We start from the raw sequence: 24,485 nt of genomic DNA on the forward strand, positions 1-24,485 counted from the left end.
CAAAACAGTTTCTCGATTTTATTAGAAGTAACAATTTACCTTCAAAGTAATGTTAGAGATAGGTTTGTTCAAGATGGTAATGATTATAATGCTAATGTCAAATTTCGTTTTAGACTCACCACTATAGAAAAAAGAGATGTTAGAGAAACTTAATGATCAAATCAAAGAGACAAGATTAAACCATACATTTGATGATAAGATGATGTGGAAAAAGTTGGATCAATATAGTGTAAACAAATACTATGAATCATTAAACCAATTAAACCAATTAGAGGTGAATAACTATCCAGGGAATATGGTATGGCACAATGGTACACCCTGAAAAAAAAAAATTATGAATGGTGTGCCCTCCATGGTGGTATCCTTATAAACAATAAACTTCAATCTAAAGAAATCGTGACTGTTAGCAGATGTCACTTATGTAGGGAGGCGGAAGAGACTGTTTCACACGTTCTTTTCCATTGTCCTTACGTTGAACCTATTTGGAGCTTATTAGCATTTCGTTTTAGGCATCATTGGAATTAACTGATCTGATTTTGCTATTATTATTCTGCGTTGCGTGGGCGAGAAACCATTGTTATTTTTTTATTATTTCATGAATTTGTTATATATATATATATAATCATAATATTAAAAAAATATTTAACCATCTGAATTTGTATTAACCTGTGATTATATTCAAAATTATTATATTTCCTTAAGTTTAACTTTAAACAAATCCATTAGGATATGCAGGTTGACAAAATGAGACTTTTTAAGGACTAAAATAGTACGTAGGACTTTTTGCTGCAACACCTCCATCTTTCCCCTCCTTCCAAATGTCCGTTGTGTTAGAGAACATTTAGGAGTCAAACTCGGCATTCAACATTAACCATGGTTCTTTCAATCTCTCTTTCATGCCCAATCAGGCATAGACCCAACACAGAAAACGTAAAAAAAAACAAAAAATAGAAAACGCCCTTCTTTTGCTTTCCGATCACTCTGTTTTCAGAGAGATTACTGAAATCGCAAGAAGAAAGGAATATGACCCAAATCAATAGTGAAATGAACATTGTCAAAATCATACCCTTTTCTTTCTTTTGATTCATTCATTCGAATTTCTCTTACCAGCCGCCAGCACCCTTTGGTTGGCCTTGATTATTAAATGTGTCATGATCCGGGTTGAGAGATGTCAATAAGAAGAAAGTCACAACAACAACAAGAAGCTGCTTCTGTTGCTGCTGCTGCAAATAAATAATGTCAGCTGCGAATTTCGCCGATGATGACGACGACGACGATATATCACCTATGAGGGTCTTATCAAATGGCGACCTTTATAGCGGCCAATTGTCCTGCAGCCTACCAAACGGACAAGGTAAATACCTTTGGACAGACGGGTGTATGTACGTCGGAGAATGGCAAAAAGGAAAGATCATGGGAAAAGGAAGATTCAGCTGGCCATCAGGAGCCACCTACGAAGGTGATTTCAAATCTGGGTTTATGGATGGATATGGAACTTACACAGGAGGAGAAGGAACGTATAAAGGAAGTTGGAGTATGAACATTAAACATGGAAAAGGTACAAAACACTACGCCAATGGTGATTACTACGAGGGAGAGTGGAAAAAAGGGTTGCAAGAAGGGAAAGGAAAGTATCATTGGGGAAATGGGAATGTAAATGGTAACTATTATACAGGGCAATGGAAGGTAGGGACGATGAATGGAGAGGGGTCGATGGTTTGGTCAAACGGGAATCGATTCGATGGGACTTGGGAGGATAGTTTGCCTAAAGGAAATGGTACGTTTAAGTTTGCAGATGGGAGTAAGTATGTTGGAGTTTTTAATAATGATCAGAAAGAAGAACAGAGTGGGACGTTTTATCCTGCTCCTTCTTCATCTTCTCCTTCCTCGTCGTCTGGAAATCAAGATTGGGATCCACAGAGCCTGTTTAGAGATGAATTAAGTGGGTGTTTGGTTTGTAATGCGGATAAAGTTTACATATTTCCATCGCAAAAGTTGATTAATTGGCCTGGAGTTGAAGCGACCAATGATGTGAAACCAGTTAGGAGGACATCTGTAGATGGGAGAGTAAGCAATGTGAATGTATACTCAGATTTTGAAGAAGATATGGAGTATTCTAAACGAAGCCCATTGCATCCAATCAAAATCAAGTCTGCAAAAAGACAGGGGCAGACCATATCTAAAGGGCATAAGAATTATGATCTCATGCTTAATCTTCAGCTTGGAATAAGGTTTCTTCTTCTTCTCCTTCTTCTTCTTCTTCTTTTTCTTTCTTCAAATTTCTTAAGATTTTCTAATTTTGATTTTCAGACATTCAGTTGGAAGACCGGCTCCATCATCAATATCTCTTGATTTAAAGACATCAGCTTTTGATCCTAAAGAGAAATTATGGACTAAATTCCCACCTGAAGGATCAAAACATACTCCGCCCCACCAGTCTGTTGATTTCAGGTGGAAGGATTACTGCCCATTGGTTTTTAGGTCAGTTTACATCATACAAACAGTAAACAGCTATAGTATGAGTATCTATACATGTTGAAGGTTATTGTTTAAGGAAAACTTCTGAACACATTTTCAGGACATTAAGGAAACTGTTTAAGGTAGATGCGGCAGATTACATGCTTTCTATATGCGGAAATGATGCACTCCGGGAGCTATCATCGCCGGGAAAAAGTGGAAGCTTCTTTTATTTGACAAATGATGATAAGTACATGATAAAGACTATGAAGAAAGCTGAATGTAAAGTGAGTTTCTATTTAGATATCTTATGTTCTGTTCTGTTCTGATCTGATCCATTGGAGTTAATTATAGGTTCTGATAAGGATGCTTCCTGCTTACTATAATCATGTTCGATCCTTTGAGAACACTTTAGTGACAAGATTCTTTGGTCTTCATTGTGTGAGATTAACAGGCCCTGCCCAGAAGAAGGTAAAAAACAATTATTACTATTAGAAAATGTAAAAGATTATTAATGTAATGATGGTTGGATGATCGAATCAGGTTCGGTTTGTTATAATGGGGAATCTCTTCTGCACCAATTATCCAATTCACAGACGGTTTGATTTGAAAGGATCTTCTCTTGGACGAACCACGGGTGGACCCGAGTCAGAAATTGACGCAACTACGATCCTCAAGGACTTGGATCTCAAGTATATCTTTCGACTGCAGAAATCCTGGTATCAAGAGTTCTGCAAGTAAGCAGCTACTATTACAACTTAATTTCATTTCATTTCATTAAAATGATTGATTATTTTAAGGAAATATGTTTGTGTGTTTGTGCAGGCAAGTGGACAAGGATTGTGAACTTCTTGAGAACGAAAGGATTATGGATTATAGCCTTTTAGTTGGCCTACATTTTCGAGGATGCATTGAACCACCTCGAATGAGTGAAGCTGCTAGGAATTCTGGATTTCGTACTCCTACAGGTTTTTTTTTTAAAGAAAACATTTTTTGCGCGTACCCTTTTGCTTAAATCATGCCAAATGATTGTTGTATTCATCGGTTTATTATTTACAGGATCTGAAAACGGAGGACAAACACCACCTCGGCTATCAAGAGTAGACATGGATCAACTGTTGTTGTCAGAGTCTACAAGGTAGTTAAAAGAAAAAACAGTTGTCTTGATATTTACATTTCAACCATTAAGTATTATTATTAATTTTATGCAGACGGCCACCACCTGTAACGCTGGGCATTAACATGCCAGCCAGAGCCGAACAGACAATCAGAAAAAATGAGGGTGAGGTTCAACTAATTGGAGAACCGACGGGAGAGTGCTGTGAAGTGATCATGTTCTTCGGTATTATTGACATTCTTCAGGATTATGATATAACAAAGAAACTGGAGCATGCTTATAAGTCAATGCAGTATGACCCGACTTCAATCTCGGCTGTTGATCCCAAACAATATGCTAAACGCTTCAGAGATTTCATTTTCAGAGCGTTTGTGGCCGACGACATTTGACAAAAATAGTTGCAAAAATTAAATTTATTTAGTTCTCATTTCTTTACACCTATAGGAAAGGAGATGATTAGTATCTCAAATTTTGTTGTGATAAATAAACATGTACATTAGTAAGATGGATAATAGAGATTAATTAATTAATTATTGTTTTTACATTAGCCAATTTTCTATATCATTTCAAGACCAGATAACACATATATATATATATATATATCAAGATTGATATCATAGCCAATTCTGATTATATTTCCAATATTTTCTTTAAAAGTATTTTTTTCATTCAAAATGACTGTCAAGGCACAATCTCTATCTGTCTCAATTGAAATTTTGCGACCATTTTACCTAATATTTCTTAAACTTGTTAAAATTATCTGACCAAGTTCAATAGATGATTTGAAACTTGAGTTACAATTGAGTCTAAAAACTTTTAATCTTAAACTATATTCATTCACTTGAGCTTTAAAAATGTGAATTATATGTTTTTTTTCCTTTTCAACAATAAGAATGCACAAAGTTAGTGTTGTCTATTAGCTTCTTACAATTCAAAAAAGAAAAAAAAAAAAATGGTCAGAAATGAACAAAGAAGGCTTCATGAATATGTCTCATTCAAGTAAATAGATGACAGACAATTTGCAACATTCTTCTACTACAAAATTTACAAGACAAAACAGGAAATGAAGAATAAAAAAGTACATATGACACAAAAAAGAAAAAAAGGTTTATCAGTTACAAGTTAAATAATTGAATTTGAGATGAAAGAGGTATTAGTAACAATTTGTTCAATTTCCAGCAGCAGCAGCAGCAGCACTATTGAGTGAGAGGAACACATTCAAGTTCAATTTCAAGCATTCCCCTTTCGACATTTTGCAATCGGAGAGCGATTTCTTGTTTAATCCTCCCATCTACAAGGCTGATTACGCCATCTCTCAGAAGAGTGTTCTCTTTGCTGGCTACCCATTTCCCAAGCTGTAATGGCTCTGCAGCCGAAGAGCTCTCTGTTGCTTTAGCAGCTGCCACCAATGGTTGTATGTCTATCTCTGCCTCCCCCATAAAGTCGTCTGCTTTGAACGTGTCCTTATCATACACCAGCTACATTTGCAAAATTAATGATCATTCCATTATTATATATGATTGTCCATTTCTGGAATCCTTTGTTCTGTTTGTTTGTTTCGAGAATTTCACTACTTACCACCTTCAGTGGAGGAATGTGCTCAGGAATCGACAACATTAACTGCTCGTTCCAGACAGGGTTCAGATTATTCTTAATCACACGAGTCTTCACCGACTGCATCGTTCAAATTAAGAAGAATTCAAGCTTCATTACTTTCTATAATCATCATTTTATAACAATACTTACTTGACCACCCAAAGAGATGATGACATAAGGATCACTTGTCATTACATCCCTAACAGCTAAATTGGTGCCGCGAACTACATTAACCTTTATCAACCCGACGAATTCCACCATCCCTGCCTAATATTGAAAAAAAGATTAAAAACAGAAAAGAGAAAACGACAGCAAAACAGAGAGGTATGTATTAATTATTATTTACCATTGACATCGACATTGTGTTACCCTTCTTCGCATTCTTGTTGTGTTCAGGCTCTTTCCTTCTCCAACTGTTACGAAAGACCTGCCCTATTCCATAGATGCGATTACCCGTTGTCTGCTTCTCAAAATTCTTCTTATTGGCATCCGCATTAGGACCTGATTTAGGATTTCCATTGGCTGTAGATGAACAGGCGCCAGTGGGTGGGAACGGACACACCAAATGTTCATCCTCATCCGAGCTTATGAATTGTAGAGTCTCGTATTTCCTCCTAATGTAATCGAAGCGCTCTTCTATAAGAGCATCCGCTTTTGGTTTTCTAAGATAGTCTGGGACATTAGCTTCATATTTCATGTTCCTTACTTCATTTCCACCCATCTCTATTAAAGCATCAACTTGTTCATCCGTCCATTCATCCAGCTTCACTGAGAAAACCTTGGATATATGAACTCCCAGGCTTCTGTGTACTCCAGAACACTTGATGCATATAAATACTCCTAGATTCAATGACCTGCGAGCAAAATATCTGTTATTTTGTGCTTCTTTTTTCCTCGTCTCAATGGATTGGAAAATTGCAAAATTATACAATTTCCTCTGATTTATTACACTTGAGAAATAGCCAAATTAATCATTTAAATCAATACTATTTTTTTTGTGATTTGAGTGAATGGAGTTGTTGTCTATAACACAATAAAATTTGTAATTTGGATACTTACACCCATTTGGGATCAGTGGAGCAGCAATCTGCACAGTATTTATTGCCTGGTTCAGACAACATATTCTGTAGCTTCTTTTGCGCACCTGAACAAGAAACATTGTAAACTGAAACCATGCGAAGAAGAAGAAGTTTATACAGAGAGACTCAAAGCATTTGACACCTAATTGAGATATTAATGATCAATCAATTCCCTGTTTTTTCTCCTTCAATATACAAACAATCATGTCTGGCTGTCAAACTTGGATGAGAACAAAAAAAAAACAAAATTCTTATGATGTAGGGGCAGGGCAGAATACCTGGAAAATATATTTGTCTTTCCCGTTGGCAGCAGCTTTGAGTCCTGGCAGTGTCCTCACATAAGAGGTCAAAGAGACACGATCCTGACTCTGTATAATGTACTTACGGTGAATCAACATGAAAAAAGAAAAAGAAAGAAAATGATGATTGCAAATGAAGCCAAAGAGATGTATCTACATTTAAAGCTGGTTCATTTAGAAGAGAAATGATATATGTGCTTGTCAATGGTGGGTGCATAAGAAGGAGAAGGAGAAGGAGAGAGAGGGAGATTACCATGGGCATTATCAGAATCCGGGTCTTGCGGCCGAATAGACATTTTATCCCTTGAATGTCATGCATACCCAGAAGAAGAACATGACTATTTCAATTCAACCATTTTGTGTCAGCGAATTCCTACAATTATTACTGCACAAAGGGAAATCATTTATAATATCTGAGACAAGATTATGGGAATAGTAAAGGTGGGGAAAGAGATTACCGTTTTGGCGTTTAAAGAATGTTGTAGATTTTGGTGATTTACAATAGACACAATGGAGGAATGATGAAAAGAGGTGACACCATAGCCGCGGGAGGGAAGGAGGGAGGAAGATTCAGCTTTGTTGATAATTCCTTCTTTTTGGCTAACTTGTTATTACCCTTTTTCTCTCTTTCTCTCTCATTTTATCTTGAAAGCCAAAACAAGATTTTAAAAGTTTGAAAACCGAGAACAAAGTCAAAAGAGGGGGTGGATGATGATGATCTTCTCTCACTATCAAATCTGTTTGTTTCGCTAATTTGTTAGTTGGGGGCCCGAATCATTTTAAGCTATTTCAGGCACATCTTTTATTTACATTCTCTCTATATATATATCTTTCATTTAGAAAAATCAAACATTATTTAATTAATTAAGAAAAAACATATCATATTAATTTAGAGATATTCATTCAGTTCAAGTGAAATAATAAAATATTAAACAACTTGATTAGGGATCAAATTAAAATCTCTAGTTTCATATACCATCACCCATTCATGTATATAAAATATTGAAGACATACAGCGTATGAATGTCAAAACCGTATAGCAAATTCAGAAAAACGAACTCACAAATTTACAACTATATCGAAGGGATGGACAAACGAATATCAGTAAGTTTAAACAAGGGGAGATAACAGAATGAATGAAAGAAAACAACCCCTGTTGTTTATGAACCCAAAACCTTGAATGAACATTTTGGTTTGAAGAAAAAAAAATGGACATACATACTTCATATGCTTTGAGATATGTGACTAGTATTACTATCGTCATAAGTGTCGCCCAATTTAGCACCGTGCTGCTTCAATATCTGGATTGACTGCACCATAATATCTTGCTGTGTCAAAAACAGCTCGTACTTGACCTATTACCAAAAACAAGACAGCATTTTAAGCAGAAATGTTTTCAATTATGGAAAGAAATAAAGAATGCATTTACCATCTGTTTAAGATTGCATCCCATAGTCAGTTCATTGTAGTATCTTTCTGCACCAGAAAGGGAACAATATGGGGGTTCCTTTTCTAAGAAAACCTTTGGATGCGACATCAACATGTTCTTTATTTCATCTGATATCTGAGGGATCTTGTAAGGATCGTCAATGCTAAATGAAATTTTGACAGAGATCGCACGCCAATGAGCCCTTGACTTGTTGACAATCGCCTAATATGAGTGTGTGAGCATGGACCGAAATATTAGATAGAGAGGTTGTTAACTCATAAATGACCATTACTACAGTTCAACAAAATTGAATATTTTTTATTCCTGCAACCCTAGTGAGACAAAAGGAAACATGAATCTTTGAAAGAATTATGTTACAATTTCAGGGTTTTCTTGGTTTTATGAGAGTTTTGAGAACAAAATGAAATAAGGAGATAAGAAAATACAGGAATGGGAGATTGACCCAAAAAAGAGAATGAGAGGAAATAAGTTAAACAAGGTTCAGTTTGACGAGCAAAATCTAATTGTTCTGCATAAAATAATTTAATGAAAATGTTTTAGAGCCACTAGAACTTTCTTTCAATTTTGATTTTGCTCCTCAAACTTAACCTTGTTTGAATATTTCCCCACAAAGTTTAAAATGTTTTGATCTTAGCTAACAGAAAGAAACAAATGGTTCCGTGAGGTATGGGTAAAATCAATGGGGCCAAAACACGACAAACCAAAAGTTCAAGGGAAAAATCTGACCCCTCAAAAGTACCCAAATCAAAATTGAAAGAAGGATCTTAGCAAAGTAACAGGTGAAGGACACATTCTCTACTAGGAGAAGATGAAGAAGAGTAAAACTTAGATTACATACTAAATTACTAATAGTCTAATAATGACACAAATCATGAATGCAAATCACTTGTAGTAAATGGAGTTTAGCAACCTGACTCAAAAACATTGAGTTTGGAACTGTGATGGGGTACTTCTCTGCACTGAGTAACGATGTAGTTGTAAGCCCAATGTCCAACACTTGACCTTCCACAGATCCAGCCTGAAACATTGAAAGGGTGTCACAAAAGTAAGAATAAAGTTGTTAGACATAAGTACTAGAGAATCTCCCAGCTTCTGGAGTACTCTAGTTCTTACAGAAGTATGGATCTCTAACATTGTTGATTCTAATCTTGCCATACCAAGCCTCCAACAAATGTGATACAAGAGCAATACAACAAAGCATGCCCAATCAAAAAAGGATCATCAAGGGAACATGAGAAAAATACTTAAAAGAAAACCTTTATTGTGTCTCCAATGGAGAAAGGTTGTGAAGCCTGCATGAATATTCCACTAAGTACATTAACAAGAACGTCTCTAGCTGCAAAAGCAGTAGCCACACCTGAAACAAAATTGAAAGCCATGAGCTAAAAGTTAGACCAAGTCATTTGTAATCCATTTTGTTATAACCGCACTTTACTTTAGTTCAAATTTATATTACAATTCATAGTTTTCTTTTATATATTCTATTTTTTTTCTTGGAGAAAGTACCCATGAGATTTTATATACTACATATTACCAGATGTCTTAAAATGTGTAATATGTATGTTCCTCGGCGGTAGATTGCTCTTATGAGCTTTATATAGTATAGAACACAAATCCATAATAAAGGACATGTAAAGGACTAGGTGCAGGACATGGTGACAAGCCTTTTCAGGAAAAGAACATGTAAATGGGATGGAATAATTTAACATTACAACAAAATCAACATTTTTCATCCACAAAATGGTATATACTAAACATATAATAGTACATAGGAATAACTCCTAGAGTTGTTCTAGGTGGAAGTATTCTAGTCAGTTGACCGGCATTTTCTTTGGAGTAAAGCATCATTATTCTAATGTTTTCTTGTGACTATGCTTCTAAAACAATATAAATCTTTTATACCATGAGAGTATCCTATGGTAGGTAAGAGGGATGCATCTGTCTGTGAGCATCCAGAAATAACAATAGCTATAAGAAAATGAAATCAGCCAAGCACGTCGATACTGCCGATTCTTCGCCTACTCCTACATTTTGGAAAACTCAACTCTCAAATGATTGGAATTACAGCAACCCAACTAAAAAGAATGATTGTTCAAGGAAAATGTGAGAATTGGTAGCAGATTTACATATAGACTGAAACATGGTATATTAATGTAATTATCATGTTTGTCCATGAAGTGGAATACACCAACTATTTAATGAAAGGAGAGAAGGGAATGATCCTACCACTTTTGTGTGAGTCAAAGGTATAAAAGGCATTACACAAAACAAGATGAACCAGTATATAGAGACGATACTTCCACCTAGAGTAACTTTAGGTGGATAAGACATCTTTCTATATATTGTTTTCAATATAAACAAAAACAAAACAATTTGTGTAGCATGATTGCCATAAGATTCAAAGTTAACATTGGTATTCACTATTCAGCATACAAACATCATGAAACTTCAATTTGAGGAAAGATCATTCCAATGACCCTAGAAGTGCACAACAGAATCCATACAAGAAACATGTAGTACTCGAGGGTGAAACAGGAGAATGTCTATATCTAAATTGAAAATTTTGGTAACATAAAGAGTAAAAGGAATACTGAGTACCCAGGTGACAAAAAAATTACCTCCTATACCGCCAAATGTAATAATAGAGTGAACAGGCACACCACATGAGTCTGCCAACGACAATAATCCAATAACAAATAGACCTATGGATGACATATTATCCACAATCAACCACTTTCCTCGTATAGCCTTTGATACATTAGGTCCAGACAAAGCACGTTCAAAGACATTTGTTTTCCAGCGATGCAAAAACCACACAAACGAAACAATGAGAGCTCCTCTCCAAATTGGGACAAGGTAGTCAGGTGATATAATGTTTGAAGCTACCATCGTGGCGCTATATATAAAAGAGATTTATAAGTATTCACCACGAGTTATTCTTCAATTATCAGCACACAAACTCATGTTTAAATCAAATTAAGATCAATTAACATACTTACATGTGTGAAAACGCCATGAATGTCATCACATATCGAACTGGACTTTCCAAAGCTCCCCAAAAACTTTTCTCATAAGGAGCTGGACCCCAAAAAGTAGTCCCAGATAATAATGTTGCTGGACCTTGTGATGAGTACATGTGGAGTCTCCTTAGGATCCTTGGCAACACCATCCAAGACAATGTAGTAGCTAATATGGTACCACTAACAGGAACTATCACATCTCTAAGATATGGATATGTATCAAGTAATTCAGTAGCATAAGGAGACAAATCATTGGATACTTCTTTAGCTTTATCCCCAATATAAGTAACTGTAGAATGTGAGGCATTCTTTATCTGGTCAACCCAGTCACTTCCGTTGACTCCACCTCCACCACCTTCACTCGAGGAATATGATCGACAATTTAACAAAGGAGGGATGATCATGAGGGACCCAATTTTCTTCCTATCATTGGGAGTAATGAAAGCAAGACGCGAGGAAGAACTGTAATTCTTTGTACCCAATGATTGATTCTGGACGAGAGATCTCGCACTAATCATTTCACAAACATTCTTCGCGTGATTTTCAGTTCTTAGTGAATCAGTATAGTGATACTTACTATTCAAATAAGGGAGAGAAGCTCGAAGATAAACTTCACTGACACGGGTCGTAAACGGGGGAGACAAATTATATTGTCTATGGAAGGTGTTAACATATGAAGAAAGTGATTTCGGAATGAATCGCCTCATTCCGGCTAACGATGACATTATGAAGAATCTATATACCAAATCAGAACAAAGTATATACAGTAAAAGGCAACGGGTTTCAGGTGAAGTGACAATTGGCAAGTAATACCTTAATCTGGAAGCTTCTCCAGCGAAGAAATCGCGGTTTATCGAATGTAGAGGGATGAGAGATTCTTGCGCCGATTGAGGGCTAGAAGAGAAATCGGGATCTCTAGGGAGAAACTATAATCGGGAAATCCAAAAATGTAATTTTATTTAGAAGACCCCTTTAGGAAATGGAACGGTTACAATAATTGAATTTTAACCTATAACTATTGAGTGATTTATAATTAATCTCTCCTACTCTTAAATGATTCAATTTGATTAAACAGTTATTATTTTCAATTTTAAAAATATATATTATATTACAAGATTAAAATACTAACAAAATTTCAAATCTAATATTAAAACATTTTTCTCCAGTTAGGGATAGTATGATTTTTCATATTTTACATACTTGATTAATTAGTTTTTCTCTTAATTTTAAAAAATGAAGAGTTATATGTTTATTTCAATTTAAATTGCTCTTATTGAGAATTATATATGAGATTTTATTATATTTAAGTTTTATAGTTTATTTGCTAAGTACTGAGTATGGGACCAAATCTTAATTATTAGGTTGTCATATATATTAATTTTGTTATGTAATTAAATAAATATACCACGTTAAATATTAATAAGTTGTTTTCACTCTATTGATATATATTATTTTTTATTTATAAATAATTAATCTCTCATTAACAACAAAATTTAATATATATATATATATATATTAATTATTTTTTATTAACTACTCTAGGATAAGTCTTGCTTTAATCCATTCGTTTAGAGCTTTTTTGTGAAAGAATTTTGGGGATAAAATCTAATTTTTATCTTAAAATTCAAACATTTTATCAATTATCCAATCAAATAATTTTATTATTAAAATATCAAAATTATCTTTTAATTTTATCTCCTCTCTCTAAACCATCATTCTTTCACGTACACCATATCCTCTAACTCAAAAGGTAAATTAGTCTTCAAATTTTAAAAACTAATTTTTACCAAACAAGAATTTTTAGAATAAAACCTAGATAAAACCAAAAAAACATTTTCATCAAACAAACCCTTATTGTGCTTACCTAGGTCAGTTATAATAGTTAGTCAAATACATTGACGGTTTTATATATATAAGAATGGTTAGTTGTAACATGATGTCACTCAGTTATAATTTGTGCCTGAGAATTAAATTTATAATTATAAACTCACTCTTGTCACCCTATCCTATCATATCATATGTTATCATCTTACCCTACTCTAATATATTAAAATAGTTAAATTTATGTTATTTTACAAACTTTATTAAAACTTTTACAAATTCATAACATCTAACAAAATATATCTTAATATCCATTTTTATGTTTTATTGTTTCAATATGAATATTTAGCTTGATCTAAAATTGTATTGCTTAATAAGTACATTAAATGAGCAAGGACTCTGAGTATGTAAAATATTGGTCTAAGAAAATAAAATATAAGTAAACTATACTTAAAAAAAAAAAAAACATCTAATAAATTAAACACTATATATACTATTTCTTTACTAAGTTATGATAGTTTTGAATGACAACAAATATGTTTGAACCGACCTAAATAAGAATAAGGACAAAACAATCTAAAGATATCAAGTTGATCTATCAACTAAGCTAAAATGAGTTTTGAAGCACTTAAAATACTTTTTTGGAGTCACGAAAACAATTGCATTATTATAGGATTTCATGTATTTTTTATACTCGTTAACTATACCAACATTCCTCTATAGTCTTGAGCCTCTAATGCTATTCGAGTCAAGGTGAATTTTGAATTCTTAAAACATTTGAAGAGTTATTTAAAATAATAATATTACTATATTATATTCAATCATATTTTTAAAATGTAAGACCAAACTATTGTTTTAAAAATATATATATAAAGTTTTCAACATGTTAAATTTCATGACAACATTGAAATGAATAAGAACAGTGTTCTTTATAAATAAATAAGAGATATGGTAATTAATTTTGTAATTTAGAGGCATAAATAAAGTTAGAGTTATAATAAGAGTCTAAATCTAACCTTTGATCTTTTGAGCCCAACTAGTATATGGGCTAGAACAAACTTATCACAGAACAACCCATTAAAATTTTAAAACTAAAAGTAGTCCAATTTTTACTAAAGGTTGGTGTATTTTTTTTTTATAAATTATTAAAAAATATTATTATTTATGTACATTTAAATTATGATAACTTAGCTATGTATAAAGAATATGATTATGAAAAAAAAAAAAAATTCTCAATTTTGAGAATATTGTTGATTACAGTACCAAAATACACCTACATGTAAAATTCAGGAGCTAATTTTGTTGAATGCACTGACCTAATCAAATATTGAATGCCACGTGGTGTGCTTTCCAATGTTGCCATTTGGCTGTTTTTCTGTGCCCACACGTGCTATTATCTTTTCCATTTTTAAGTTTTAATCAAACGGCTAGAATTACAAGTTTGTGATCTTCCTCTTCCATAACCAATTTAATCTTATGCCACATGTAAAAGAAAACAATCTATCCCACATCTAGTTAGGTCTTTATTAATTAGGACAATATAGTTTTATTGGTGGGTCATCTAAACCATTGTATATCTTTTAATAATAAATAATAGTGACATAATAGATTGTTAATCAGTTAAAACATTATAAGTTGTGTGTCACATACAGTTAGTTGGTGTGGACTAACCTACAAATAGACTTATACTAATACTAACAAATCATTGTTACTATATTATTTTTAATTAATTTGAATACAAAATTATATATTTCAATGTGACATAAAAGTTAAATAAAAAATAAAAATAAATAAATGAAAATCTTCAACTAGACCTCCAAACATTGGAGTCAGCCTAGTCCAATCCACTATAGAAATGTTAGTAAAAAAACTCATTTTGAGGTTTGATCTTAAACCACTAGATACATTAAGAAGATAATTAACCAATTAAGTTAAAGTTTTTTATATATTTATAACTTTTTTAAGTTCGTGTAAATAAAATATTGAAAAATAAAAGTTACAACACCAAACACTCTAGCCACTATTAAACACAATCAACATATTAAAAACCTATTTAGTGTTGGACACTATTACACAAATTATAATCCACGACTTTACAATCACACATTCTTAAAAATAACTATTCGTATTAGAATTCTAATTTTATATCTCATCTAATATTTTATTACAGTCGAATTGGTATTATAATTGTTTGGATGAGTGAAATTGTAATTGGTATTAAAATTATATTTTAATTTCATGAGAGTTGTCATTAAATTAATTTTTATGTTTGAAAAAGTTTCATATGTTTGAAAAAAAAATATAATAAAAATAATTATAATATATATTATCTATTTTATTAAAATATCGGTTTAACACAATTAATTAAGATGACTCGAATATTTAGAGATTTTTTAAGTTTTGATTTTTGTCAGAAAAATATATTTTCAACCTGTTAACTTCATATAATTAAAAAAAATATCAATTCAAAATTTTAAAAAAATATATATTAGTTCAATGTTAACTTACTAAATTAAGAATAAAAAATACATTAATTCTTCCTGAATTTAAAAAATATCAATTAAAAACTTTAATTGTATTTTAAATAATAAAATAATAAGTTATTTTGTTTGAAAAAATATAAAAAATTGAATTATAATTTCAAACTAAAAATAAATAAATTTAAAACTATAAAATTACATTGAATTGGATTCTATTAAAATTATAATTCTAAATATTAAAGAGTTTATCCGAATTTGAATTAAACATAATTTTAATTTTAATATCAATAATAATATTATCAAAACACTTGTGATTTTATATTCTTAAGAATTCATATTTAACTAGATTTGAATAATTGTAAAAAAAAAAAAAATTGCCATAATTTACCTCAAGTATCATGAATTTCAGTCACATCTTATTTATTGTTTGTTGAAGAATTCATAATGAATATATATTTGAAATGGTTAGAACAAAATAAGTTATTTTTTCTTAATATTAATATGAGACTAGAATGAAAAATTCAGATAATTATAAAACTGACTAATAAATGAACATATTATTTAGAGGTACAATTAGTTAAATAAAATAAAATAAAATAATAAGCAATATGCTTCCTATTATAAATTGTTAATTTTTGAATAAAAATACAATAATTAAATTTGATGCATATTATATATACACACAAGTTTATTTTAAGATGAAAATAATGACTTAATTACGTCTAAATACATTATTTAATATTATTTTACTAGATTCATGTCTTATTACAATTTACAAGTAAATAAAAAACTAATATTTGTCAATGTAATAAAAACATTATTATTATTTTTTTAATAGAAAAAAGTATCTCTTGTTCTAATCTTCTTGAAGGGGGACCTGTATCTGGAAATGGGGGATTTATGAAAACAAAATTTGTGTAAATTGAGAGCGTATAGTTTAGAGAGAGAAAACATTGAAGCTTCGTTCTCCTCCTTCCGGCCTCTATCTTTTTCAAGCCGCACAGGAAGACTGACCAACATTTCCCTCTCTTTTTATACATTTACGACCTCCCCCGCCGTCACTCGCTTAATCTTCCCAGCCACGCTCGCTCATTCGCCTGCCGACCGAGTAGTATTCACATCGTGTTTTTGAAGCCGTTTCTCTTCGTTGAGGTATGTGCAATTCATTGTTCCTACAGTAACTGACGAATTTTCTCTTTGTGAAATTGGATATCGGATCTATTTGCTGTCTCTAAGTCATTTGTCAAGCCAATTTTTGATTCATCTATTCTTAACTCGGTGATGCTACTATGGATTTGTGACAATTGTCTTCAAGGAATTTGTCTGACTGTGGGGTCCAGGCTGTTGGACTTCGCATTTGATCGTTTGTTGGTCCATTTTTGCTATTTTCCTCCTCATTTTCTTATGAAATTTGATGATGTCGATAACCTTCCCTTGGTTCGAACTAGTGCTAGTCGAGATTGATTACCATAGACTTGTTATATCAGTGGTTGAAATACCTAGCAAACTCTGATTTTGTTTTGAAAAATCTGGGAAATGACGATGTAGTTACTACTTACTAGTTTATCAATGATGCACTGTTGTAAATAGTACACAGAAGTAACAGAAGACAAAGCCTGTTTGATTTGATTTGATTTGCTTTGATCACATCATTTTCTTTTATACTTGATGTCTACTTCTTGTGATTCATATAAAAGGAAAAAACTATGCCAAAAGACAACCCTAGAGCGCTCATTCAGAACACATATTGAAGTTGCAGAATATGAGGATTAGTTTCTCTTGGTGGTATCTTTCTTGTCCTCATTATAGAAGCTGAAAGATTAATGTTACTAAGGGCAGTATATGCTTTATGTTCAAAATATGGTACAAGTGATGAGTAATACACGTTTTTATCTGCAAGTTGCCTTCAAAATAGTTGGGAAACTAACATGAGGGAATGCCAGGGTGGAGTTTTCTCATGTTAATCAATGGATGCTAGAGCACCTATATCTTGCTTCTTTAGATGATAAAAGGATTTGGATTCCTGGAATGATTACCTTTTCAACCTGATCAAAGTACTAAGACATAAAGAAAGTCCTGATAATGTGGAGTTATTGACCATTTATAGTGTCCTTTGTATTGAGCTTGCATTTTTTATGTCAGGAATGTAGGTGTTCTTTGGATAATTTTGCAATTTCCGGTTCTTGTGGAATGCACAGGTCTCAAATGATGGATTAAAAAATTAGTTGCATAAATTGGGTTGGGTTTTGCTTCAAGTCTTCTATACCTCTGTTCTTAAGGTAGTGCATTGCCTGAAGTGTAGTAATTTTGACAATCGGTGTTCATTCTGATAACTAGCATTAGTTCAGATTATTGTACTAAACTTCAGATTATTAGTTCATCTAACTCATTTACTTGAACATTTTTATGGGTTTTCTCCAAGTTGGATTTTGATCCATGAATGCAATTGATGTTTTATAAGTTGCCTACTTGTTGTATTTGATGTAAAAATGTCAAAGAAATGGAGGAAAAAGGTTAGCTCAGTAAAATGTTAGAGAGAAATTTAAGGTTTAAGCTTTGTCATTTGCTCAACCTATTTAGAATGGCCTATTAACAAGTGAAGGTGGTTAAGAGTTTTTAGTGCTTGAGTGGTCCATTAAACTTGGTTTAAAACAATCTGTATCTTCCATACCTTTAGAGTTCACTTCTGGCTTCACTGCATGCAGCAAGACTTAATGAAGATGTGTATTTTTCCTATAGCAATCTTAAAAACATTGCTTAAAATTGGTGATAAATTAAACTTTTAAATCGATTATAATTATTTTCTACTGCAGTTTTAGGTGAAGAAGGTGTTGGACATACCTCTGATATCTCTTTTACCAATTTCCAATGTCCGAGGGGGATAGAGAAGTAATAAAACCTGAGGTATGTTGTGCATCACATCTAGTAAAAGTTCTTCACCTTATCTACAATTTGCATACATTTTTATTTATTTTATGTATATATCTCTGCCTTCTCTGTCTTTTCGTATTGTTTCAATGATGACATGTATGCTTTTCTTCCACTTTCTTAACCTAAATGAATCAAGTAGGTAATTCATGTATCAGTTTGGCATTTCCTAGCACAAGAGAGGTAAACAAATCTGGGCCTGGTTGTCTTTAATGAAACTAGGCGAAAACTCGCGCCGATTTTGTTTTGATTTTACCGAAAAAGATAATTGTTAAACATAACAATTGATAATCAAGAGTTTTGAAATGCATAGAGAAATGAGTATGCCTTGTAAAATTTATGACAAATAGCAATTTAAATTTCAGTAAGAAAGGAATAGAGTAAATTCAAAAGTTTAGTGTAACTATAATAGACTAAACATTTAACTGGGCGATGCAACGCTGATTTGCACAAATAGCTCTCGAGGTTTAATATTAACCTAAAATAACGCTTATTCTTTCAAATTTATGCATCATATATAGTGAACTTACAAATTATTACACCATTGAATCATTTGAAATCAAGGTGTTCGAACAAATAATAAGATTATAATAACGAAAAAATGTTAATAATATAAGATCCAACAAAAAACATGTCAAAACATATTTAGACCGAATAATTAACAATTGTCATATATTAAAATATAAAATTGAGTGTAAATAACAAATTAAATGAATAATATTTTTATTTAAGATAACAATGATGAATTAAAATAAGAATATTGACATACTTTTTTACAGTAAACATATAATTTGTCCTAGAATTACAGATATTCAATTTAAATCTCTTCCAATCGAGTGTTAATTAATTGTCATTACCAACTTCTTACCCACTTTGTACATTTTGCATTGACCGACCTCTCCTATCCTCACACAAATTTGCACTTGGCGAGTATTAATTTATCATGGCCGAGATTCGGATTATGGTCTTTAATGTGGACTATGAGTACTTTAACTATTAGACCACCTAAGATTATTGATTTACAATTATAAATTTGTGTATGGATATATTAATTGACATGACTCGTGAGTTGACCCGTATATTGACCATTTGGTTATCTATATCCACGTACACTCACGTGAAGATCCAAATTAATGAGAATGCGCGACCCGATGACCAATAATTAAGCATTATAATATGTATAATAGATATGCTAAATAATCTAGAAATGACATTCACATGAGACACAAGTTCATTATCATGTGAAAAATGTTATAGACCACATTTTGAACCAATTAGACATTTCGTTGATTCATTTTAGCTTCCATGTCAAGTTTACTAGAATTTGTTACAGAATCTTTGTCATTTGAATCTTATATTGTGTGGTTGTTGTAATGGTTATTTGAGGCGAATTTTCTAGCATACCATCTTGTCATGCTGTTGCGTTGTGATATTTGTGGACTTTTATTTGAATATAATTGTGTTAGTTTTACATGTTTTCCAGATGATGAAGTCATATATATGGCTTCAAACTGCTGATGGTTCAATCCAACAAGTTGAACAGGAAGTTGCAATTTTCTGCCCTTCGATATGTAATGAACTACACACAGGAATGGGAGCATCGAAGAACTACCCTGTGTCACTTCCAGCCCGAGTTAACCCTGCTATGCTGAGCTTAGTCCTTGATTATTGTAGATTTCATCAAGTTGCTGGACGCTCTAACAAGGTTGTTCCCAGTTATAGTCTTCAATTCCCTATATATTTTGCTCTCTTTCTCCCGGAATTGTAGTTTTCCTTTATTTATTTATTTTGGAAAAGGAGGCTTACTTTAATAAATGAAAAAATAGTGGCAAATACAACAATGACAAGCAAAAAAGAATGGTACCCACACTCAGCCGAGTGTCTCACACAAAAAGTAATAAATCTTAACCTTTTTGACAAAAAACAAGTCAAACTAGGGCTTTGAAGATGGATGACAAGAATGGGCCAAAACAGCTTAAGAAATCTTAGTCTATTTTTTTAACAAACATACCATGATTTTGGCATTTCTATTTTTTAGGAGCGGAAGTCTTTCGATGAGAAGTTTATCAGAATGGATACCAAAAGGCTTTGTGAGTTAACATCTGCTGCAGACAGCCTTCAGCTGAAACCTTTGGTTGATCTCACAAGTCGAGCTTTAGCACGAATGATAGAAGGGAAAACTCCAGAAGAGATACGCGAGACATTTCATTTGCCCGATGATCTTACAGAGGTATTTTTATTTCTGACAAGTGTATATGCGTTTGATACCATTTAAGAGTCTGTTACAAATAACAAATAACATTGACTTTACTAAATCATATACTATTTGGATGCGTGTTTACATTTTCAGGAAGAGAAGTTGGAGCCTCTACGAAACATGACAGATGACCCTCGAATTCGTCTTTTGAATAGATTATACGCAAGAAAGAGGAAAGAACTAAGGGAGAGAGAAAGGTTGAAGGTAATTTTTGTTTTTTATTGTTATTGTTAGTATTATATTCTTGTATCTTCCCAGTACTTCTTGTTGATGGCTTCAAACTGTTAAGTTATTGAGTTGTCTTGATATCAGAATATTTTGAAGATACTTGATCTTATTTTTGCAGAATGCTGAGATTGAAGAAGAACGTGTTGATGACCGTTCTGTTGATGATCTTTTATCATTCATTAATGGAGCAGATGGAGGTATTCCGATGCTGCATTTCCTTGTTTGATTTAATTGCATCTCACCCATGCCTTCTAGTTAGGATGGACATCATTAATATCTTCTATATACATATTTCCTGATATTGGGCCATGTAAATGTACCTTGTATGGGCAATCATTTGATGACTAATCTGCCGCTGAACTAACCTGTGATCTATTTTTTTTAACGTGAACTGAACTGTGATATGTTGATTAGCATATATATATAGCTTACTAGACAGCTGACCGGTAAGTTGATTCTAGACATGTAGATTATAAAAATACTAGTACATTGAAGGGCAATGCTGAATCTTCCATGTTCTAATTTGAAATATTTCAACATAGTTGTAACTTTCCACAGAATATATATCAATATGGTTAGTCTTAAATATGGCTTAGTTTCTAAATCTCTGTTAGTCTAAAAAAAAGATTGCTGGGTCTTTGTGTCTTAATGATCTAATAGTCTAGAATTAAACTCCAAGATTTCTTAGCATAAAAATTAATTGAACAGGTTCAGTTAATAATAATATATTATTTGAGTTGATATTAATGTTTTCATTTTTAATAATTTATTGACCTTGTTCATGGGACATAGCTGAATAACAAAACTTGGTTGAAAATTTGTCAGGTTTGCTATTTGTTTCATAGCATGAGTATTCCGATAACTCCTGACAAGCTCTTTGTTTTACTGGAGACATGTTGGTGTAATCCTTCATGATCATCTTTCACCATTTAATTAGATTCAGCCTATGTGTCTCTCAACTTTTGCCTACGAAAAAAAGCTTGCCACTATGCTTAAAGATCCTACAGATAGTTCTTATTTTTTGTGGGGTAAAGGCATAAGCTTTCATAAAATAAAAAAAAAAGCCAAGATAGGTTAAGTCGCAAAACAGATCAAAGAGGCAAACATTAGCCAATCATCAAAAGATGCCGAAAGACGGCACAAAGTCATCAATCATGTTCTTTATTTGAACAGAATTGATTTTGTCTAGAATCTAGAAAGTGAATATTTGGATCTATTACAGTTGGCAGTGGAACCATGTCTTCTATCTTGCAAAAGGGTTAAATTTTTTATGATTGGTAAAATTGTAGTGATTTTCTGAAATTTTGTAATTAAAGTGAAAATGAATTTCCCTTTATTCTGAAGCAAAATCTTATTCCATAAGATTGAACGCAACTTGTGTTCTTTTTAACAAAAATGTTATCTTTTAAAAAAGAATCTTACTCCTTAAGACACCCTTCTTCGAATTTTCTGTTCAAAGTTGCAGTAACACTATTTAGTGGAATTCCTTTACTGACTTCTGCAGCTTAAAGAAGTCATATTTCTGTGTATATGTACTTTCTCCAGGCTTCTGATTCGAAATCCAATGTTTATGCTCCCTGCTTATAAATGTTTGAAGTAGATTATGTTCAAGTTAGTTTTATTTTTTCTCTAGTCGATTTCTATTTACTATACTTCATGCACATGCATTCTCTATATTATTTTGTGACACGGGCTTATTCCTGTAGGGTGGCTAGCATGAACCCCAGTCATGACCCCCATTTCCTTATATCTCTATAACATGGTAGTTATATTCGAATCTTTATGTTCTTACTTATGTGCATAGTGGTTTAGCTGATAGCATTGAGTATATAATCTGGAAGATCATTGGAAGAGTCCAAGCCTATAGTATTTTGTCACAATCTTTGTGGTAAACAATCATGGTTCCATTGGAAAATCACATAAATTGAAAGTTATTTTTATTTTTATTTTTCTCGTTTGGTATAAGATTCTTTTTAGATCATGATCCAGATTATAATGTAATTTTTGCTGCTTTATTTGGTATACAAATATTTTCTAGATCATGATCCAAATTGCAATGTCATTTTTTGTTTCATTTGGAATAGAGGATTTTTGTAGATTATGATCACATTTTTATTTTTTAGATCATTGTGATTTTTCACATACATAACAAAGGTGGATAACAAAACAGGCCTTATGTTATCTTTTCAGATTCAAAAGTTGCCAAAACTAAAACTAAAAAGAAAAATCGGAGAAGGAAAGACCAACAAAGAAATGATTCTTTCAATGGCTCTACATTGGATAGTGCCTCTTCTTCTAAGGACTGTAGCACGATGAATAAGGAGGTTAGTGCATGCACTTCCTTAATTTATGGGTAACTCTTACATATCTTACATGCCCATTCATATAAGATAAATCTCCATGCTGCAGGAATTGAATCATGTTGATCGGGTTTTCCAAAAGGATAGAATTAATAATGGTGTTCATGTTAACAATGGGGATTTCATGAAGCTTCTAGAACGTCTTGAAGATGACCAATTTGGAGCTGAAGGTGAATTTGATGATGATGACATAGACGATATAGATCCTGCGATTAAGGAAGAAATTGATAGGTAAGAGTAGTCAGATCCCTGAGTCATTTCCCTTCTGTTAATTATGTATGCAGCCAAAATATATTTTTGGTTAATGGATAGTGTTCTTGTTAATATTACTGGATCATGATCTAAGTTTAAAGCCATCTCCTTGAACCATTTTTTTTTATAAATTTTCTTTTTTCCTGTTCTTGCTTTTACTTATTAGGGAAGTGGAGGATTTTGCCAGGAGACTGAATTCAGATTGGCCAGAAAGAATGCAAGAAATTTTGTGCTTAAGCCAAGAAAGAAGGCAAGTCCATTTCCTTTAACTTGCTCCCTTTTTGGCTTATTCCCCGCCTTTTCAAATGCTCAAGTTAAATGCTATCTTCGTTCCACTTCTTGGAATTGAACTCATTGCGAAACTGCCTTAGTTTTATACTACATCAGATCCGTAGAAGTCCAAAATTAGGTATTTGAATAGTCTTACAGTCGGGGATCATCTATTAACGCTATATATTATCTTTGGTGATGTGGGGATTCAACCAAATGCATGTGCAAACATGTAAGGTCTTTTGAGAGTCGCAATTTACACTAACTAATACCTCCCTCAACTCATCCTTTTATTGCATTTGGATGTGATCAGATATGGTGGAGACATGTTAAATTCAACAAGCTCTTAAAATAGCTATTAATTTCTATTGGCAGGACTTGGGCTTGACTTTGAATCAATACTCTCCGAAAATTGACAATTCTTGATGAGCTGCTGGAACATTTTTGTTCACAAAACAAAATATTGAGACACTCAAAGGGCTCAATTGTTGTCAATGTAGATTTTGTGTAAGTTTTTACTTAGTTTTGATTTTTCACTTTATTTTGTTTCATGTTCATTGCAGCAAGGCAATTTTGATATTTGTATTGTGATAAATTTTTTTCCTTTTCTTATTCTGAATTTGAACCCCATGGGAAAACATAAATGGAAAGGGATTTTTTAGTTGAGAACATCACCTCCACTTTCTCATATCCTTTCATGCTACCTCATAAAACATATATTAACAGCAAATTACTCTATATTATGATGCCAATATTGGTGTTATTGGATATAAAGTTTGATGTTAATATTTAAATTCTTAGGCTTTCTTTAATATCAGATTATCTGCAAATAATCCTGTTTGATGTGACCTGTTAAATTACCATTTTACCC

The 24,485-nt window shown here is 32.5% G+C and overlaps 4 protein-coding genes across 6 annotated transcripts; 2 read left to right on the plus strand and 2 right to left on the minus strand.

Moving 5' to 3' along the window:
• The first annotated feature begins 763 nt into the window (after positions 1 to 763).
• Positions 764 to 4,126, plus strand: LOC124913902 (phosphatidylinositol 4-phosphate 5-kinase 6-like). Its single transcript, XM_047454334.1, has 8 exons — positions 764 to 2,231; positions 2,311 to 2,481; positions 2,579 to 2,744; positions 2,812 to 2,928; positions 3,001 to 3,194; positions 3,283 to 3,425; positions 3,517 to 3,595; positions 3,669 to 4,126. The coding sequence occupies exons 1-8, from the start codon at positions 1,237 to 1,239 to the stop codon at positions 3,961 to 3,963; spliced, it is 2,160 nt and encodes a 719-aa protein (XP_047310290.1). The 5' UTR covers positions 764 to 1,236; the 3' UTR covers positions 3,964 to 4,126.
• Positions 4,127 to 4,550: 424 nt separating this feature from the next.
• Positions 4,551 to 7,368, minus strand: LOC124913904 (probable ADP-ribosylation factor GTPase-activating protein AGD11). Of its 2 annotated transcripts, none has more exons than XM_047454338.1 (8): positions 7,007 to 7,368; positions 6,802 to 6,933; positions 6,528 to 6,617; positions 6,230 to 6,314; positions 5,517 to 6,024; positions 5,321 to 5,437; positions 5,156 to 5,248; positions 4,551 to 5,052 (listed from the first exon to the last, which is right to left on the minus strand). In XM_047454338.1, the coding sequence occupies exons 2-8, from the start codon at positions 6,842 to 6,844 to the stop codon at positions 4,771 to 4,773; spliced, it is 1,218 nt and encodes a 405-aa protein (XP_047310294.1). In that variant the 5' UTR covers positions 6,845 to 6,933; positions 7,007 to 7,368; the 3' UTR covers positions 4,551 to 4,770. The 2 variants fall into 2 exon arrangements, with proteins under 2 accessions (XP_047310294.1, XP_047310293.1); XM_047454337.1 differs by having other exon boundaries at positions 5,153 to 5,248; positions 7,007 to 7,363.
• A 237-nt stretch (positions 7,369 to 7,605) lies between these two features.
• On the minus strand, positions 7,606 to 11,959 carry LOC124913903 (mechanosensitive ion channel protein 1, mitochondrial-like). Its single transcript, XM_047454336.1, has 6 exons — positions 10,998 to 11,959; positions 10,617 to 10,894; positions 9,255 to 9,355; positions 8,909 to 9,016; positions 7,978 to 8,199; positions 7,606 to 7,903 (listed from the first exon to the last, which is right to left on the minus strand). The coding sequence occupies exons 1-6, from the start codon at positions 11,741 to 11,743 to the stop codon at positions 7,772 to 7,774; spliced, it is 1,587 nt and encodes a 528-aa protein (XP_047310292.1). The 5' UTR covers positions 11,744 to 11,959; the 3' UTR covers positions 7,606 to 7,771.
• Positions 11,960 to 16,219: 4,260 nt separating this feature from the next.
• On the plus strand, positions 16,220 to 24,288 carry LOC124915507 (SKP1-like protein 21). Of its 2 annotated transcripts, XM_047456232.1 has the most exons (11): positions 16,220 to 16,471; positions 17,462 to 17,598; positions 18,133 to 18,223; positions 19,731 to 19,952; positions 20,286 to 20,477; positions 20,598 to 20,708; positions 20,851 to 20,929; positions 22,923 to 23,056; positions 23,142 to 23,323; positions 23,511 to 23,594; positions 23,990 to 24,288. In XM_047456232.1, the coding sequence occupies exons 3-11, from the start codon at positions 18,188 to 18,190 to the stop codon at positions 24,000 to 24,002; spliced, it is 1,053 nt and encodes a 350-aa protein (XP_047312188.1). In that variant the 5' UTR covers positions 16,220 to 16,471; positions 17,462 to 17,598; positions 18,133 to 18,187; the 3' UTR covers positions 24,003 to 24,288. The 2 variants fall into 2 exon arrangements, with proteins under 2 accessions (XP_047312188.1, XP_047312189.1); XM_047456233.1 differs by lacking the exon at positions 17,462 to 17,598.
• Positions 24,289 to 24,485: the final 197 nt, after the last annotated feature.

This window comes from Impatiens glandulifera, chromosome 9 (genome assembly GCF_907164915.1).
Source record: "Impatiens glandulifera chromosome 9, dImpGla2.1, whole genome shotgun sequence".
Taxonomy (NCBI): Eukaryota; Viridiplantae; Streptophyta; class Magnoliopsida; order Ericales; family Balsaminaceae; genus Impatiens; species Impatiens glandulifera.

What these genes read in the sequence shown, in the direction of transcription:
- LOC124913902 (XM_047454334.1), top strand. Translation starts at nt 1,237, where the DNA reads ATGTCAGCTGCGAATTTCGCCGATGATGACGACGACGACGATATATCA. An exon ending in TACTGCCCATTGGTTTTTAG is followed by an intron (nt 2,482 to 2,578) that starts GTCAGTTTACAT and finishes ACACATTTTCAG; the next exon opens with GACATTAAGGAAACTGTTTA. An exon ending in TTGTTGTCAGAGTCTACAAG is followed by an intron (nt 3,596 to 3,668) that starts GTAGTTAAAAGA and finishes AATTTTATGCAG; the next exon opens with ACGGCCACCACCTGTAACGC.
- LOC124913903 (XM_047454336.1), bottom strand. Translation starts at nt 11,743, where the DNA reads ATGTCATCGTTAGCCGGAATGAGGCGATTCATTCCGAAATCACTTTCT. An exon ending in TACATTTGGCGGTATAGGAG is followed by an intron (nt 9,356 to 10,616) that starts GTAATTTTTTTG and finishes ATTTTGTTTCAG; the next exon opens with GTGTGGCTACTGCTTTTGCA. An exon ending in ACTCAATGTTTTTGAGTCAG is followed by an intron (nt 8,200 to 8,908) that starts GTTGCTAAACTC and finishes CACTCATATTAG; the next exon opens with GCGATTGTCAACAAGTCAAG.
- LOC124913904 (XM_047454337.1), bottom strand. Translation starts at nt 6,844, where the DNA reads ATGTCTATTCGGCCGCAAGACCCGGATTCTGATAATGCCCATG. An exon ending in AAGACAAATATATTTTCCAG is followed by an intron (nt 6,315 to 6,527) that starts GTATTCTGCCCT and finishes TTTCTTGTTCAG; the next exon opens with GTGCGCAAAAGAAGCTACAG. An exon ending in TCCACTGATCCCAAATGGGT is followed by an intron (nt 6,025 to 6,229) that starts GTAAGTATCCAA and finishes TTTTGCTCGCAG; the next exon opens with GTCATTGAATCTAGGAGTAT.
- LOC124915507 (XM_047456232.1), top strand. Translation starts at nt 18,188, where the DNA reads ATGTCCGAGGGGGATAGAGAAGTAATAAAACCTGAG. An exon ending in GAGAAGTAATAAAACCTGAG is followed by an intron (nt 18,224 to 19,730) that starts GTATGTTGTGCA and finishes CATGTTTTCCAG; the next exon opens with ATGATGAAGTCATATATATG. An exon ending in TTGCTGGACGCTCTAACAAG is followed by an intron (nt 19,953 to 20,285) that starts GTTGTTCCCAGT and finishes TCTATTTTTTAG; the next exon opens with GAGCGGAAGTCTTTCGATGA.